Source organism: Argentina anserina, chromosome 3 (genome assembly GCF_933775445.1).
Source record: "Argentina anserina chromosome 3, drPotAnse1.1, whole genome shotgun sequence".
Lineage (NCBI taxonomy): Eukaryota > Viridiplantae > Streptophyta > Magnoliopsida > Rosales > Rosaceae > Argentina > Argentina anserina.
The window spans coordinates 32372613-32388598 of NC_065874.1; the positions used below are offsets into that span (position 1 = coordinate 32372613).

Sequence of the window (15986 nt, forward strand, 5' to 3'; positions counted from 1 at the left end):
TACATTTCAGCTTCTTCAAGTTTTCATCAAAGTCTTGCTGCAGATACAAGCCTCATTCCTCTTCCAAATCTGTGGCACATGAGATTAGCTCACCTTTCATCAAATGTCATGTCATTTCTATTTCCTAATTCTTATAAAATCACTCATGAATGTGAGACTTGTCATAAGTCCAAATCTACCAGATTGCCTTTTCCTAGTTCTAGTTCAAAAACATCTCAAGGTTTTGAGTTAGTTCACACGGATGTTTGGGGACCTGCAAGGGTAGAGTCTTTTGATGGCTATCGATTTTATGTAACTTTTATCGATGATTTTACAAGAACTACGTTTTTGTATCTCCTAAAATCAAAGAGTGAAGTGTTTCAATCTTTCCAAGACTTTCATAATCTGGTCAAAACTCATTTTTCTTCAAATATTTGCATATTAAGATCCGACAATGGGACTGAATACACATCCAAAGTCATGCAAAATTACTTAAGTTCACAAGGCATTCTCCATCAAACAAGTTGTGTAGGTACACCTCAACAAAATGGTCTTTCAGAAAGAAAAAAATCGAGATTTGTTGGAGAAGACTAGAGCTCTTATGCTTCATGCTCATGTTCCTAAGAAATAGTGGTCTCAAGCAATTCACACAGCTGCATATCTCATTAATCGACTTCCTAGTCGAGTTCTTAACTTCCAATCACCATTTGAGGTTCTCAAAGGAAGAAAAATAAACATTGATCATCTCAAAGTCTTTGGTTGTGTGTGTTATGTTCACACTCATGCCAAGAATCAAGACAAGCTAGATCCAAGAGCCATCAAGTGTGTTTTTCTTGGCTACTCCTCATCACAGAAGGGATACAAGTGTTATGATTCTCAATCAAGGAAGTTGTTTGTCTCCAGAGATATGAGATTTGATGAAACACAACCATTATTTCATGCTAAAGATAATGATCTTTAGGGGAGCTATTTGAATCTGCAGCTCCTCAGCCAGTTATACCTAGTGAGGTTCATGTCCCTCACACTGTAGCTCCAAATGATGATCACTGCATTAATCAACCCTCTTCAGCTGTTCATGATGTTGATGAGGTCATTGAGGATGTTGTAGTTAATCAACCTGAAGATGTTGAACCTGATCCAGTTGCAGTCACTGAGCCTGACGTCGAGAATAATGTGGCAGATCCACTAGAAAGAAGGTATCCTAGTCGAACTAGGAAACCAAATGTGAGATTTGGTCTTGAAACTCCCACTTCTCTACATACTCTTGGTAATATTGCTACTCTAAATAATGTGTCAGCTCACCATTCCGTTTTTCTTAACAAGTTGTGTGACACCACTGAGCCTAGATCATTTGAAGAGGCCAATCAGTCACCAGTGTGGAGAAAGGCTATGCAAGATGAACTTCGAGCACTCCATGAAAATAATACTTGGAGCATTGTTCAATTGCCAAAAGGCCACAAGGTAGTTGGAGCCAGATGGATCTACAAAATCAAGTTTCATTCAGATGGCAGAATTGAGAGACACAAGGCAAGGTTAGTAGCTCGTGGTTTTACTCAAACGTTTGGAGTTGATTATAAGGAAACATTTGCACCAGTTGCTAAAATGAACACTGTTCGTGTATTGTTATCTGTGGCTGTCAATTCTGGTTGGTCCTTGTTTCAAATGGATGTTAAGAATGCATTTTTGCATGGAGAATTAGAAGAAGATGTGTATATGCGCCTGCCTCCAGGGCATCATCAAGCAAATGAAGCTGGGGTTGTGTGCAAATTGCATAAGGCTATATATGGTCTTAAACAATCCCCAAGAGCTTGGTATTCTAAGCTCAGCTCTGTGCTTCTTGAATGTGGTTTTAAAAGAAGCATGGCTGATTCATCTATGTTTGTCAGAACTGGTACTTTTGGAAGACTCATTGTTCTCGTCTATGTGGATGATTTATTATCACTGGTGACAGTAATGAAGAAATTCAGTCTCTTAAAGGTACCTTGCATACCAAGTTTGCCATTAAAGATCTTAGTGCACTGAGGTACTTTTTAGGAATTGAAATAGATCAATCACCCTTTGGCTTGTTTCTCAATCAGAGAAAATATATTGTTGAGCTACTGGAAGAAGCTAACATGAAGGCTAGCAGTTCAACTCCTACCCCTCTTCCAAGCAAATTTGATATTGAAGCATCAGGTGATCCTCTCCCTCACATCTCAGAATATCAAAGATTGGTTGGTAAACTCATATACCTCACAATTACACGACCAAATATTTCATATGTTGTTAGCTTGGTGAGTCAGTTCATGCATGCTCCTACATCTACACACATGCATTTGGTCAAACGAATTCTAAGGTATCTCAAGGGCACAATGACTAAGGGAGTGTTTATGAAAAATAATAGTCATTTTGTCTTGGAAGGTTTTTCTGACTCTGATTGGGCAGGCAACACTCTTGATCGAAAGTCTACGACTGGTTTTTGCACATTTGTAGGTGGAAACTTAGTCACATGGAAGAGTAAAAAACAGTCAGTGGTGGCAAGATCAAGTGCAGAAGCTGAGTATAGGGCAATGGCCTCTACTGCATGTGAATTGATATGGCTGAAGGCTCTTCTTCAAGATCTTGGTGTCAAGTGCAAGAATCCTATCACTTTACACTGTGACAATCAAGCAGCAATGCACATAGTTGCGAACCCTGTCTTTCACGAACGTACCAAGCATATCGAAGTGGATTGTCATTTCATTCGAAATCAAGTCCAAAACAAAATTCTGACCACTTCGTTTGTGCATTCTTCTGATCAACTAGCCGATGTGTTCACCAAAGTGTTGCCTACTGCTCAGTTCCATCGTCTATTGTTCAAGCTTGGTTCGAAAGATTCTCTCGATCCAACTTGAGAGGGAGTATTGTTAGTGCTGTCTACTTAGTGCTATTGTTAGTGTTATTGTTAGTGCTATCTTTTCTTAGTGCTTACTTAGTGCATCAGCTTCTTTTCATAGTGCTATTGTTAGTGCTATCTTTTCTTAGCTAGTGCTTACTTAGTGTAGTTTCTTTTCTTAGTGTTGTTTACTTTGCTAGTCTATATATAGTTGTTTCCATTGTAGCTACAAACATAATTCAGTTGTAAAAACTAGCAGTTCAATACATCATTCATATTCAAACTATTTCCTTGTGTTACCTTCTTCAGTTACCTTTTGAATGGAATGTTTGGACGAAACACAAATGAGTTTCATTCTCCTTCTTGATTCGAAACATATCCTCATGGTCCAATATGAGAAATTGACGACTTATTAAATTTTGGTGTAATGAGATATAAAGTAGTTTTTGTAGGATGGGAATAATTTCTTTTAACAAGAGTTAAAGAAGCTAAATACTCTACACATCTAACCACTACTACATCCCAGTAGACAAGTATTTATGGCTCGAGCCACAATTACATTACGGAAGACATAAAAAAAACCCGAAAAAACCAAGGGGACACATAGTAGCACCTTATTATAGCAATAAAGCACAACGGCTTCCGCATCCATGATCAAACATGGGAAGCCAAAAGACCCAATACATGCCAAAAGAAAAACGAAACACCATAACAAACATGGATTCAGAAAAAAAACATAAACAAACTACAAGGAATTAAACTAAAACTAAATAAAAAAAATTAATAAGATAAAGTCAATAGGAAATATGTGTTATTTATGTGCTTTTTAAAAACAATGAAGCACAACTTGTTTAAGAAAACAACTTGATCATATATTTTTTTTCAGTTCCAAGACATTTCTTATGTGGGGCCCGAATGTAAACTCAGCGGAGGAAAACCCTTAAATGTTCCACGATGATACACCGTTGCATATCGAAGCGGATGGGTCAGTCTAGAAACCGGGTGTTAGGGTATTCCCACGGCCGAAGGTAATTCCTCTAGCATGAGACTAATCCCTGACAGGACCCATGTGAAATGGTTCTAACCCGGTAGTCCAAAAATCCGGGTGCACTGGCCACAATAATGTCCTCAATGCCTCAACTCAGGCCCATTATGGCCAATTAGAAACAAAGAGGTGTGTAATGCATCCGTCAACAATCAAACCCCTGACCAATGACACGTTTAAATCATATTCAAAGAGTTGTCGCGGTCAGAAACCACTACACCATACCCACTCAAACATATTATTCTTAGGAAAATAATTAAAATTAAAAGTCTCAAGTTGACTAATATAACATCGCCTTAATGAGTACAACATAAAACAAAGAGCATGTATTCATAAATTTCACGTAACATCATCCATCTCTTGTACTAATCTCTCAACTACCAAAATGATTTGACACCCTTATTTCTATAGAACTAGTTGAATAAGTTGATGATAAGATTCTCTCAACTGCCCCCCATTTAAAGAGTTAATCATCACCTTCTCTTCAATTTGCTCTAGAAAAAAACCAATAAATACGAGTTGAAAACATGAAATATTGACCTGTCATGGGTTACAACTTACAAGGGTCCCCAATTTGTCAAGACGCTCGAGTCCTGTTGACCCCTTCCCCCCCTCCTTCTTACACAAAAAACAGCAAGTGGATGATTCTCCAAGTCCAACTCCACATGCATACAATTTTTCTGTTTGTGTTTTTCAATTTCATATTTGATTTCATGCAATTATCTCGATCAGAATATAATCTGGCCCCCACCATTGTCACCTTTCAGTACTTGACAGAGCAAAGCCACCTTTCTCATTCTCACCGGATTTGACTTTCTTGTTTTCACTGATTCAACTTTGGTGCCGCCATTCCCCTCTATATTCAGCTCAGCCGCCATTCCCGTCTCTCTCTCTCTCTCTCTCTCTCTCTCCTGTGTTTTGTCTCCGAGTTATTACAGAGAGAAAGAAGGGAGCTCCCCATAGTTTTGGGTTGATCTTGATTGAGAGCAACTTTGTAGGAAAAGGAAGATCAGATTCATGTCATTGGTGGTCTTGTTTTGGTATGCTGCAGCAGCCTGCAGCATATTCACATCTGGGTTTGGTGTACAAGCTCAACCCGCCACATATCCTTCTGAAGGTGATTATTCATCTCTTAAGTCGTATGCAATCGTCCTGTTGTTAGTTGAAGTTAATTTTGTAACTTACTTTGCTCAATTGTTATGTTAGGTAGTAGAAAGATGGAAACTTTTGTGAGTTAAAGTTACCATTTTGATTCTGTGGCAAATGTTTTCATTTGTGTGCTGTACTTTCCGTTGAAATATTGTCCTGTGTTGAAGAACTATGGAGTTTTGCTGTTTCTTAGGAAGTGAATCATATCCCATTCTCCTAAAAAAAAGTGAATTATACCCCATTGACAGTTGAAAATTGTATATTTTGTCAAAGTTGAGGTGAAAGTAAATTGTTTGGCTTGTAGAAGACATGGATTAACTCTTTGTTATTGGGGGTGTAGTGATAGCACTGAATGCAATCGTTCAGAAGTGGAATCTTACAGTCAATACGAAGCAATGGAACACGACTGGTGACCCATGCAGTGGAGTTGCGATAGATGAAGATGATGAAACCGGATATTTCTATGATGCAAATGATTACAATCCATTCATCAAATGCAATTGTTCTTTTGATTCGAACACAACTTGCCACATTACCCAACTGTAATTATGTCTCATCCTCTATTGTTGTTTCCACTCAAATGCCTCCCTTCACAAGGATTTGACTTTATTTATAATACCAGCCATATCACGACTTGCATCATGTATAATTTGATTTGCAGGAAAGCATCTATTTTGGACATTGTCGCTCCAATTCCAGATGAGCTCTATTCTTTGACTTTCCTTCAATATCTGTATGTTCTGTAAACTCATGTAACTTATTGCTACCTATTACGTACCCAAGTTGTTTGTTAATTTCCCCATGTTTTTTCATTTCAGCAATTTGGAAAAGAATTACTTAACAGGACCTATCTCTCCATCAGTTGGAAATCTAAGCAGAATCACATACTTGTAAGCCAACCTGAATTTCATAAAAGAGCACAGTCCTCTTGCAGAATGTAATTTAGACCTATACTTGTATTTTAATGTCTAGGAACTTGGGGCACAACGACTTATCAGGTGAAATTCCAAAGGATATTGTCAAACTCACCAATTTGACATTCTTGTAAGTCATCTAATTTTGAAGCTTCTGAAAAGGCAATGTTAAATTTTTCTTATTGTCGATACCATTACTGCCTATATATGTGGACCCTTATATATTATTCATTGACATGTGCATTGTTCTTATTTTGATGCATTATCAATCAGGTGGAAACATAAGTACTTTATCTTTTTGCTTTTTCAAATTTAACCACACTGTTTGTTACAAGCACCTATATTTACCAGAAAATTGTGCAACTATCAGCCGCTGTATTCATGTACCTGCATTTAGTCTAAATTATATAAAACTCAAAATTTCAAAAATGTCCACAAACTTTCAACTGATTACTTGTTAATTTTGTAGGGCTCTTGGGACACTCAACCTTTCAGGTTCTCTGCCACCTGAGATAGGGTATTTAACTACAATACAAAAGATGTAAGTTTCATATGCATGCTCGCCATTTCTTTTTTTGACAAATTTTTATAATGAAATGTGTACTGATATTTATGATAACACATTTTATTAACTTAACACTTTGATATGCAGTTTCATTGATAATTCTGGACTTAGTGGTGAGATTCCACCAACATTCGCTAATCTAACGAACATGATACAATTGTGAGTAAGAGCTACATCCAAATTGTGATAAATTAGGGAAAAACTGTGATTTGATATCAGAGGTTGCCTATGTTTGTTTCAGTTGGGCAACAGATACAAACCTCACTGGCAGGATCCCAGACTTCATAGGAAATTGGACAAAGCTTACTACCTTGTGAGATTCTCTCACTCTGTGTGTGTGTGTGGCATTCCGTTCAGTTCAGTTGTGCAGTAATAATAGGTTCATCATTTAGTTAGCCTGTTCGATTAGGCATTTAAGGTCAATGATATCTGAGGACTCCACTGATATTAGCTAAATGTATGATAGGAGGTTTCAGGGAAACTCTTTTGAAGGTTCCATACCATCTTCACTGTCCAGATTGACACTTTTGACGGAGCTGTGAGTTCTACCTGATCTAATATTTTTTAACTTTTTATTTTTTGTGTGTGTGCATATCTGTAATTTACCATCTCATGGTTGATGTTATAGACGAATTACTGATGTAACAATTTCCAATGACAACTCTTCTCTTGGCTTTATCAAGGATATGCTGTCTCTAGACGTCTTGTAAGGAAAATCTTTCTCATTTGAATTTGTTAAGAAACTTTAGTTGTTTTCATTCTGAAATCTATTATGACAGCTTGGTTTCAAATCCTGCAGAATGCTGAGGAATAACAATATTTCTGATTCAATTCCTTCCAATATTGGGGATTACCGAAAATTGGTTCACCTGTAAGCTTCTTTCTGATAGATGGTCATAGATGTTGAGCCTACCCTAATTTCCCATTCTGAAACCCATTTTCTTTTGTACTGAAGAGAAGCGATGGCACTATACTACATATTATTCTCTTTTTAAATAATCTAATAAAACATACTTTTGTTATAAGGCTAACTGATGATGATCTGGTTTCTAGCCTTAACAACTTTGGGTGATCATGATTATGTAGAACTACTAGCTACCTTCAACTAACTGCATTATTGTTCCTTTTCCGCTTCAGGGATTTGAGCTTCAACAATTTGCATGGACAGATACCAGCCACACTCTTTGATATGAATGTTCTTGCCATACTGTAATATGTCATCCATTCATCTTAATTACTTTATGTTTCTCCAGAATATAGTCTTCCTATTGAGGCTTTTTTGTCTTCATAATTAGGTTTCTTGGAAACAATAAGTTGAATGGCAGCCTTCCTGAATCTAAAAGCTCGGCGCTTCTTGTTGTGTAAGTATTTCAGCATATTTTCTTCAAACATCATCTATTACAATAAATCAAACTGGATTTTGTATTAAACTAAATTTCTGTGTGATATCAAGTCATCTATTTGGTTATGAACAGGATTTTACATTTGACACATCTTGATTTGAATGAAAAGTGGTTTTCCTTTCCTAGTTAAACTATTTTTTATTCAATCAATGTTGACTCTAACTGATAACATTTTCCTTGGGTTTGGTCAAAACTTAAAACTTAGTATATATAAAACTGTACTTTCAGTATGCAAAGATATAATAAACAGATTTTTCTTACCAGTAGATAATCATAATCAGATCACTTCCTAATAGTTTGAAGAAGGAAAAAGTATGATGCAACGATGAGTTACAGTTAAATGTATAAAACTCAACCCACAAAGAGACTTGCATTTAATTTATAGAAGGCCTGCATTTATTTATTTATTTATTATTTGATTTGTTAATACTTCTTTCTTAATTTGGGTTGAACCTGTATTTTTCTGACTGTAAGAGTACATTGATTCATATTGTTATGGTGCAAATTCATATATATTGCAGAGATTTGATAATTTGATGTTGTTGTGTTGTATGAACTTCTTTTAACATTTTTGCATGAAATGAATGCAGTGATGTGTCTTACAATAATCTAGTAGGCCAGAGCTTCCCGAGTTGGGTCAACGAACAAAACTTACAGCTGTATGTGCTTAACATTCCAAATTACAATAAGTTTTATGTACTGTTTGCTATTTTCAGTTCCCTTTTGGATAATTATTTTTACGTTTGGTACCTGTGCTTACTTTTTGTATGGTATGGTTGGCTAGTTCGATGGACATTTTCCGGCAATACAGACCTTTTTCTTCTTTCCTTTTTTTTGGCAGTTTGGGCTTGGATCCGATACTATAAGATCATGACATTTGTGTATTTTGGGTTTATTTTGCAGCAACTTGGTGGCCAACAACTTCACCATAGGCAGTTCAGATAGCAGGTAATTCCTTGCATCTAAGCTCTCATTTGATGTGAACTTTTTTATAATGCACATGACATGCATATGTCTTTCATGGTTTCGTTTCTTTTAAAAATGGTTACTGAGGCTAGATTATACCACCCATGTCTTATGTTGCACATGAACCGTCATATGGTACTGTTTGGATCCCTAATCAAGTCTCTAGTTGTTCGATTGTCAATCCGTATTTTACTGTCAATCCACTATCTACTTCATCAATATAAGATTGCGTAAACTATAATTCAATAAACCATATTGTCATGGGCTGGACTATCTTGGCTTATGTTTTGGAGCAAAAACGTATGAAGTTGACAAGAAGCTGTGTAAATTTAGTGGGGGAGAATGAGAGGAAAATTTCAATCTCAAAAGGGGCTTCATCAGGGATATTCTTTTTCTAGTTTTTTACTTTCGTTGGTAGTTGATCAATTGAGCAGGCTTGTTGAGACAGCGGGGATAGGCAATTGGTGGAGGTCTTGGTGGTAGAAAGGGAATATGAGATGGGGACCTGTGGTGGAGAGAATTCGAAGAAGAGTAGAGGATCAGGTTAGCTTTATTGCGTCGGGAGGGAGTGGGGGTTGACTTTGGTTCAGTCGTGGATGAGTGGCTTGACATTCCTTGTGGTGTGGCAAGGAGGCCGGAAGGGTTACTGTGAAGCTAAGGAGCTTGGGGAAAGACTTAATAAACATGGGCTACAATTTCCTATAGATTTGTCATTTCAAGTAAATATGGCTGTATGAAGTTGGTTGTGAGTTGTTAGAGGTTCGGGTTGGAGCACATAGATAGATATCCTTGAAACAGAGTGCTTCTTTGGCTTTTTGCTGTTGTTTTTGAATTGGAAATAGGTAAAAAGAATGAGGTTTTCCAGAAGAGTATAGAATGGAGGGAGCGACCTTTTGTATTGTTCACCTTTATTTCTATTGGCTTTCTGAATAACTTGACTTGTTGATTCCGAGTTCTGCGTTGAATGGAGAAATTATAAAATACAGGAAAGGAAGCTAACTGAAATGTTAACAAAAATAAGGATTGTACGGTGGTTGTTTCTGACCTGCTTCTTTCGTATATACTTGATATGAGAGCACAGACTTTATTGTCTTCATTGTTCAGTAGCTTCTTCTTTATGGTAATGTCTCTTCGAGGAGGCAAGTACAAGCTTGAGTGATTCTCATTCTGTTTAAGGCATTGTTCTACAACGTAGTTTATTTTCTTCTGGAGGCGAGAAAAGGGGTGTGGCTCTGAAGAGATTTGCTATATTGACACTGTTATAGGTTGTGTGGATGAAAACGAATATGAGAATTTTGAATATTGTGAAGAATCGGAGTTAACAGATATGTTTATTATTTAACAAATAAATGCAATATTTCTCATTTAAGTGCTTAGTTATTTCCTTTTCTATTCCAGTGATCTACCTTCAGGGTTAAATTGCCTTCAACGGGGCTTTCCTTGCCATCGCGATAGTCCAGTTTGTAAGTACAGTTCAAACCTCATTTCACGATTTAAGTTAAATGCCTTTCTGAACATTGTGTAATAACTTCTTTTAAATCTTACACAGATTATAACTTCATGATTAACTGCGGTGGTGATCAGACTAAGATATCCAATGGGACTGTGTATGAGAAGGACAATGAGCCCCTTGGTCCAGCTACGTATTATGTGACTGACACAAACAGATGGGGAGTTAGCAATGTTGGTCTTAAAACACAGTTTAAGGGTAATAGTTCTTCATTTTTCTTCTCCTCCTTAAGGTGGTTCGTAAATGTTGGTCTTATCGTACATTTCAATAGTAGTAGTTGTCTGCACTCTAAAGTCAACTTATAATTTAAACCCTATAATTTAGTTATCACACTAAGGTTCCTCATCTAGTTGCGCATAGATGTCTTGAATACCACAATAGTCATGTCAATAATGGGAACTTGTGTTTCACACTACATTTGTCAAGATATTATCCACCTGTTGATCATCTGGCATCTTGTATAAAATTATAATCTGTCCTCCTTTAAGCTTCTACTGTTAACTGAATTCTTGTCAAACAATAATGCCAACAGCTGCATCATATTTGACTGGGACAGACACTCCGATGTATACAATATCCACTTCATCTCCAATAAAAAATACTTCAGACCCTACGATATTTCAGAGTGCAAGAATCTCTGCCTCATCACTCAGATACTATGGCTTGGGTCTTGAGAATGGAAACTACACTGTGAAGCTTGAATTTGCAGAACAAGCTATTCTAGATACTTCTAGAAAAAGTCTCGGAAGACGTGTGTTTGATATATATATCCAGGTCTGAATCATCTAACATTAATTTTTTAAAAAAATTTTGAGAAGAGAATCATCTCACATTAAAAATCTGATGTTGAGAATCAATGAATGAGCATGAAAAATATCGGCAGCATGATCTTATATCTGGCCTGTCTGGTACCTTTAACCATCACATGTATCTTTATGATGCCCAAAAACAAACATTGATCAGCATCAAGATCTTAAATGTTCCTTATCTATCTATTTTCAGGATGTCCGTGTTGTTAAAGATTTTGATTTGAGAAAGGAGACAAATAGGACATCTTTGGTAGCTATTGAAAAGGTATACAAGGCTCAGGTGGTTTCAGAGAATTACCTTGAAATTCATTTCTTCTGGGCTGGAAAGGGGACTTGCTGCATACCGGAGGAGGGTACTTATGGTCCTCTTATATCAGCTATCAGTGCTACACCTGGTAAAGTAAAGACAATTTAAGTGGGAATCAAAGTTGATCCAATATGTTTGTTTCTGATGCTTTCTTTCTCAATGTGATCCATGCTGTTGACTAAAGAGCTTTAATTTTTACAGAATTCAAACCTACTGTCAGCAACAAGCTGCCGAGTGTGAAGAAGAATAGGACTGGGATGATTGTAGGAATTGTTGTTGGTGGTGGAGTTTTATTTTTGGTGGTGGTTCTTTTCTATATTGTTCAAAGAAGAAAAAGGCTCAACGCCGATGATAACTATGATGAAGGTAAAATGTTAGCAAATGTTCTTGCTTTCTGAACTAGGATATTGTATGTAGCTTGAAAGAAAGATAACTGATTGTGAGAAGACCTATGCATACTTAATACTTACCTGAAGAAAAGAGAAAAGAAATATAATGCTAACTGACTGTGAAAAAGTATGCTAGCAGACATGTAATCATTTTGATGAATTTGCAGAGCTATTGGGAATAGATCTTGGACCTCTCACTTTCAGTTATTCTGAACTGAAGGCAGCTACTAATGACTTTAGTCCAGATAATAAACTTGGAGAGGGAGGATTTGGGCCTGTATTTAAAGTAAGTTACCATGCTAATTAAGGATTTTCACCGTGTGGCATCATTCATGCGAATGCTTATATGTTTCGTGCAAGAATATTGTACATCTACGCCTATGCATGAATGCAAACCTTGAGATCTTGAAACACCAGGCTCTTTGTTTCTTCTATTATCTTAATAAACTTTCTAATTTTGTTTCCCATGTCCCATTGTCCCTTATCAAATATGTTCCTCTTGTGTTCATAAAATGGCAGCAGTACCCACCTTATTCAGGGGTGTAGCAGCCTGAGATTAAGGGTTTGCATGTACATCGGTAGGATGCCAAGTGCTTCCATTTTTGAAAAGTAAAATGATATGGAGAAATGGAAGCATCAATAATTTAAGGGCATAAAACACATGCATCTCCTGAAATTGTTTAAGAACCTAAAGCACATAAAATTATTTCATTCATATATCACTATTTATGACATGAAACCCAAAAGTCAGGGTGAATTGAAGTTGCCTAACCTTGGTAGCTTGTTCTTATTAATAGGGTACTCTAAGTGATGGAAGAGTAATTGCCGTAAAACAATTGTCTGCATCATCCCACCAAGGAAAAAACCAGTTTGTAACAGAGATTGCCACTATATCTTCTGTGCGACACAATAACCTAGTAAATCTGTATGGATTCTGCGCCGAGGGATCTAAACGGCTCCTTGTCTATGAGTATCTGGAGAACAGGAGTCTTGATCAAGCATTATTTGGTATGAGAATACCACTGTTAATTTATTACTTCTAGCTAGTCATAACAGTTTATAATTTGGGCTTGTATGAAACAGGAAAAAGAACCTTGCATCTAGATTGGCCAACACGCTTTGATATATGTTTGGGCGTAGCTAGAGGTCTAACATATCTTCATGAGGAATCAAGGCATCGAATTGTACATAGAGATGTGAAAGCAAGTAACATTCTGCTCGACTCTAATCTTGTTGCCAAAATATCAGATTTTGGTTTGGCCAAGCATTATGATGATAAAATGACACACATGAGTACACGGGTTGCCGGAACAATGTAAGATCCCAAAAACTTTGTCTCCTTTTCTTGTAGTTTCTCATTTCATTTTAAATCAAATTAGTTGGGTTAGTTATGAATAATGCATGCAATTCTTAAATGATGCAGTGGATATCTTGCACCGGAATATGCTATGCGTGGACACTTGACAGAGAAGACCGATGTGTTTGCCTATGGTGTTGTCATTCTAGAAATTGTCAGTGGTAGGTCAAATTCTGATCCAAGTTTGAAAGGCGATATGGTTTATCTTCTTGAATTGGTAAGCACTTTATATTTGCCCCCCTGCACGAATGATTTTCCGATTTTGACTTTGATATGTTCATTGTGTCATGGTTCATGCTGTTGCACTGTCTTCTGCTACATTGAATAGACTTTTTATTTACCATATCTTCATGATACTATTGTGTTCTTCCTCCTTAGGCTTGGAACTTGCATGAAAACAAAAGGGAACTTGATCTAGTAGATTCTAGATTATCTGAATTCAATGAGGTAGAAGCAAGACGAATCATCAACATAGGACTTTTGTGCACTCAGTCATCACCAAATTTACGACCAGCTATGTCTCGCGTGAGTGGAATGCTTACAGGGGATATTGAAGTAACTCCTGCTACTTCGAAGCCCAGTTACTTGACAGACTGGAAATTTGATGATGTAACTACTATCACCAGCCAAACGAAATTTGGTGATGGAAGTACCGGCACCAGTCTAGCAACTGATGGGTCAGCTAGAGGAACTGACTTCAGCTTTCTCAACTCATCGGCAGGTACGAGTGTGATGGGGGATGCAGGACAGTTACCTTCGAATGCCACTCTTCCAATATTTAGTACAAATGGTGATGATGGTAGGTAAGAGTTTTGATGGAAGCCGAGTAGGCGGCACACTAGTTTTTGTGTTCTTGATACACATGGCTCTTGATGTCTTTTTATCATTAGCATACACATTCATTTTTGAATCTTGATGATGTGTGTTTATAGAGCGATTTTTTTGTAATGAAGGAGAGGGACTTATAAAATTAAGCACCCAACTACAAGAAGATCCTGCTAAAAATTTATCCTCTACTCTTTTTAATGCATTATGAAACCTTTTGTAGTCTTGTAGCCCGTAAGATTGTAAGAACCCAGCAAACATGTGAGTCTAGCTAATTTTTTTTAATGGGGCTGGTGCGGTTGCCTTCAAGCTAATTAATGAAACTGTTTGAGCGCTAATTATAAGAGGCGGGAGAGTATTTGGACATCGTAGGCTCGAGCTTTGCATTTTTAAAGCTTACATAAATGATGGAAGGTGAATGGTGGGATTGTTCAAGTCCTTCAGTATGCGTGCTCTAAAATCCATATATATCGCAACTAGAGTTTAAGGATTGTTTCATCTAATAGTTGTGATTCTTTCTCTCACCAAATAGTGATTACCTCACTTGCGGAGGAAAATCAAGGGATGTTTATTGATTTGGGTAGAGAGTGCGTTTCACGCCACCTAGATTTTAATCAACGAACAAACTTTCATAGATCTTTAATGATTTCTGCTTGAGTTACTAGACTACTGTGTTCCAGAGCTAGTAAATTTGTTAGAGAATGCTTTTGACGAAAAGTGTGTTTCACGACGTTAAATAACTTCAAAGAAGTAGTAAGAACAATTTCAATGCGTTTCATGATTGTTCTTGTTTGTTGTCAGTCACATAATTGTTAAGTGCTTTGTAGGATTGATCAAGAGTGAAGTATAAATGGTGGTGAATTTGTATAGTTTCTAACTTGTTCATCTCGTTCATTATATATTATTAATTTATATTGTTTCTTTACCTTGACATTGATAATCAAAACCCACATATTTATTTGTTTTGTTTTGTTTAGCGTAAATTGTGAAAGTACTCTTAGTCGCTGACATCGAATAATCCTCATTTATTTTATACTATGATTGACAATTTTTTGCAGGGTTAATTGAAAATGCTATTTTGGCCCTATCTTTAACTTATTGTGCTGAGACCTTTCAAAGGCATATTCAGTTATCATTTTGGGTGTTCCCAGAAGCATATCAGTGATGCCCTATTAAAGTTGCAACCAAGAAGGGAACACCCCTGTCCGCGAATGGCAAAACGTGTAAGCACAACATCAAAGTTTACAGAGTTCATTTACTGCAGATGAACGTTCAAATATACACACTATTAAGCTGTAAAATTACTACATTAGGAACGTTATCTATACTCAACCCAACTCACCATAAAATTCTTTGATGCTTGCCCTCCTTTCATAAAATGGCATGGTGGTCTTTTCATCCATATAAGTCTGGCAAATACAACATTGCCACAGCCTAATCAGATGTCAAACAAAATACAATGAAGAATTTCAATTATTGGATTTTAGGATCATGAAACATGCCCGAGAAGAAAGGGCTTTGCAGAAAATTAAGTGCTCGTTTTTATAACATTTCTGTAAAGAAAGAAGGAGAATGCAGGAAGATGGAAATGATTTTTGAGATGTTGCGTGGATTTATAATACAGCTTCATTTTAGATTTGGATAGTAAACACATTCGCTGACTAGTTTACAATTCTAATCTCCTCAACTCACAAAACAAAACAAAATAAGTGTGTATAAAATGAAATTCAATTAATCATTTAGATAACAAAAGCAAGCCAAGAGAGCCACCCAGCAGGCAATCAGTCCCTGAATAATTTCATGTCAGTTTACATTGTCTTACGGTCTTACCAGTTGAATGAGAAATACTGCTTCAAATAAACTTATTGGCAGCAACTAAATATTCAGTTTATCACTAGTATTCAGACAGAAGCA

General features: G+C 36.7%; 1 protein-coding gene across 1 annotated transcript; it reads left to right on the top strand.

Annotated features, from left to right (window-relative positions):
* The first annotated feature begins 4614 nt into the window (after positions 1-4614).
* LOC126788864 (probable LRR receptor-like serine/threonine-protein kinase At1g56130) lies at positions 4615-14331 on the top strand. Its single transcript, XM_050514872.1, has 25 exons — positions 4615-4995; positions 5368-5569; positions 5689-5760; positions 5846-5917; positions 6000-6071; positions 6411-6482; positions 6594-6665; positions 6748-6819; positions 6973-7044; positions 7135-7212; positions 7306-7377; positions 7644-7715; positions 7802-7867; positions 8500-8568; positions 8813-8857; positions 10274-10338; positions 10425-10583; positions 10918-11159; positions 11388-11589; positions 11703-11867; positions 12058-12176; positions 12688-12898; positions 12974-13205; positions 13314-13464; positions 13626-14331. Exons 1-25 carry the CDS (start codon positions 4896-4898, stop codon positions 14052-14054), a joined length of 3183 nt encoding a protein of 1060 aa, XP_050370829.1. The 5' UTR covers positions 4615-4895; the 3' UTR covers positions 14055-14331.
* The last annotated feature ends 1655 nt before the right edge of the window (positions 14332-15986 follow it).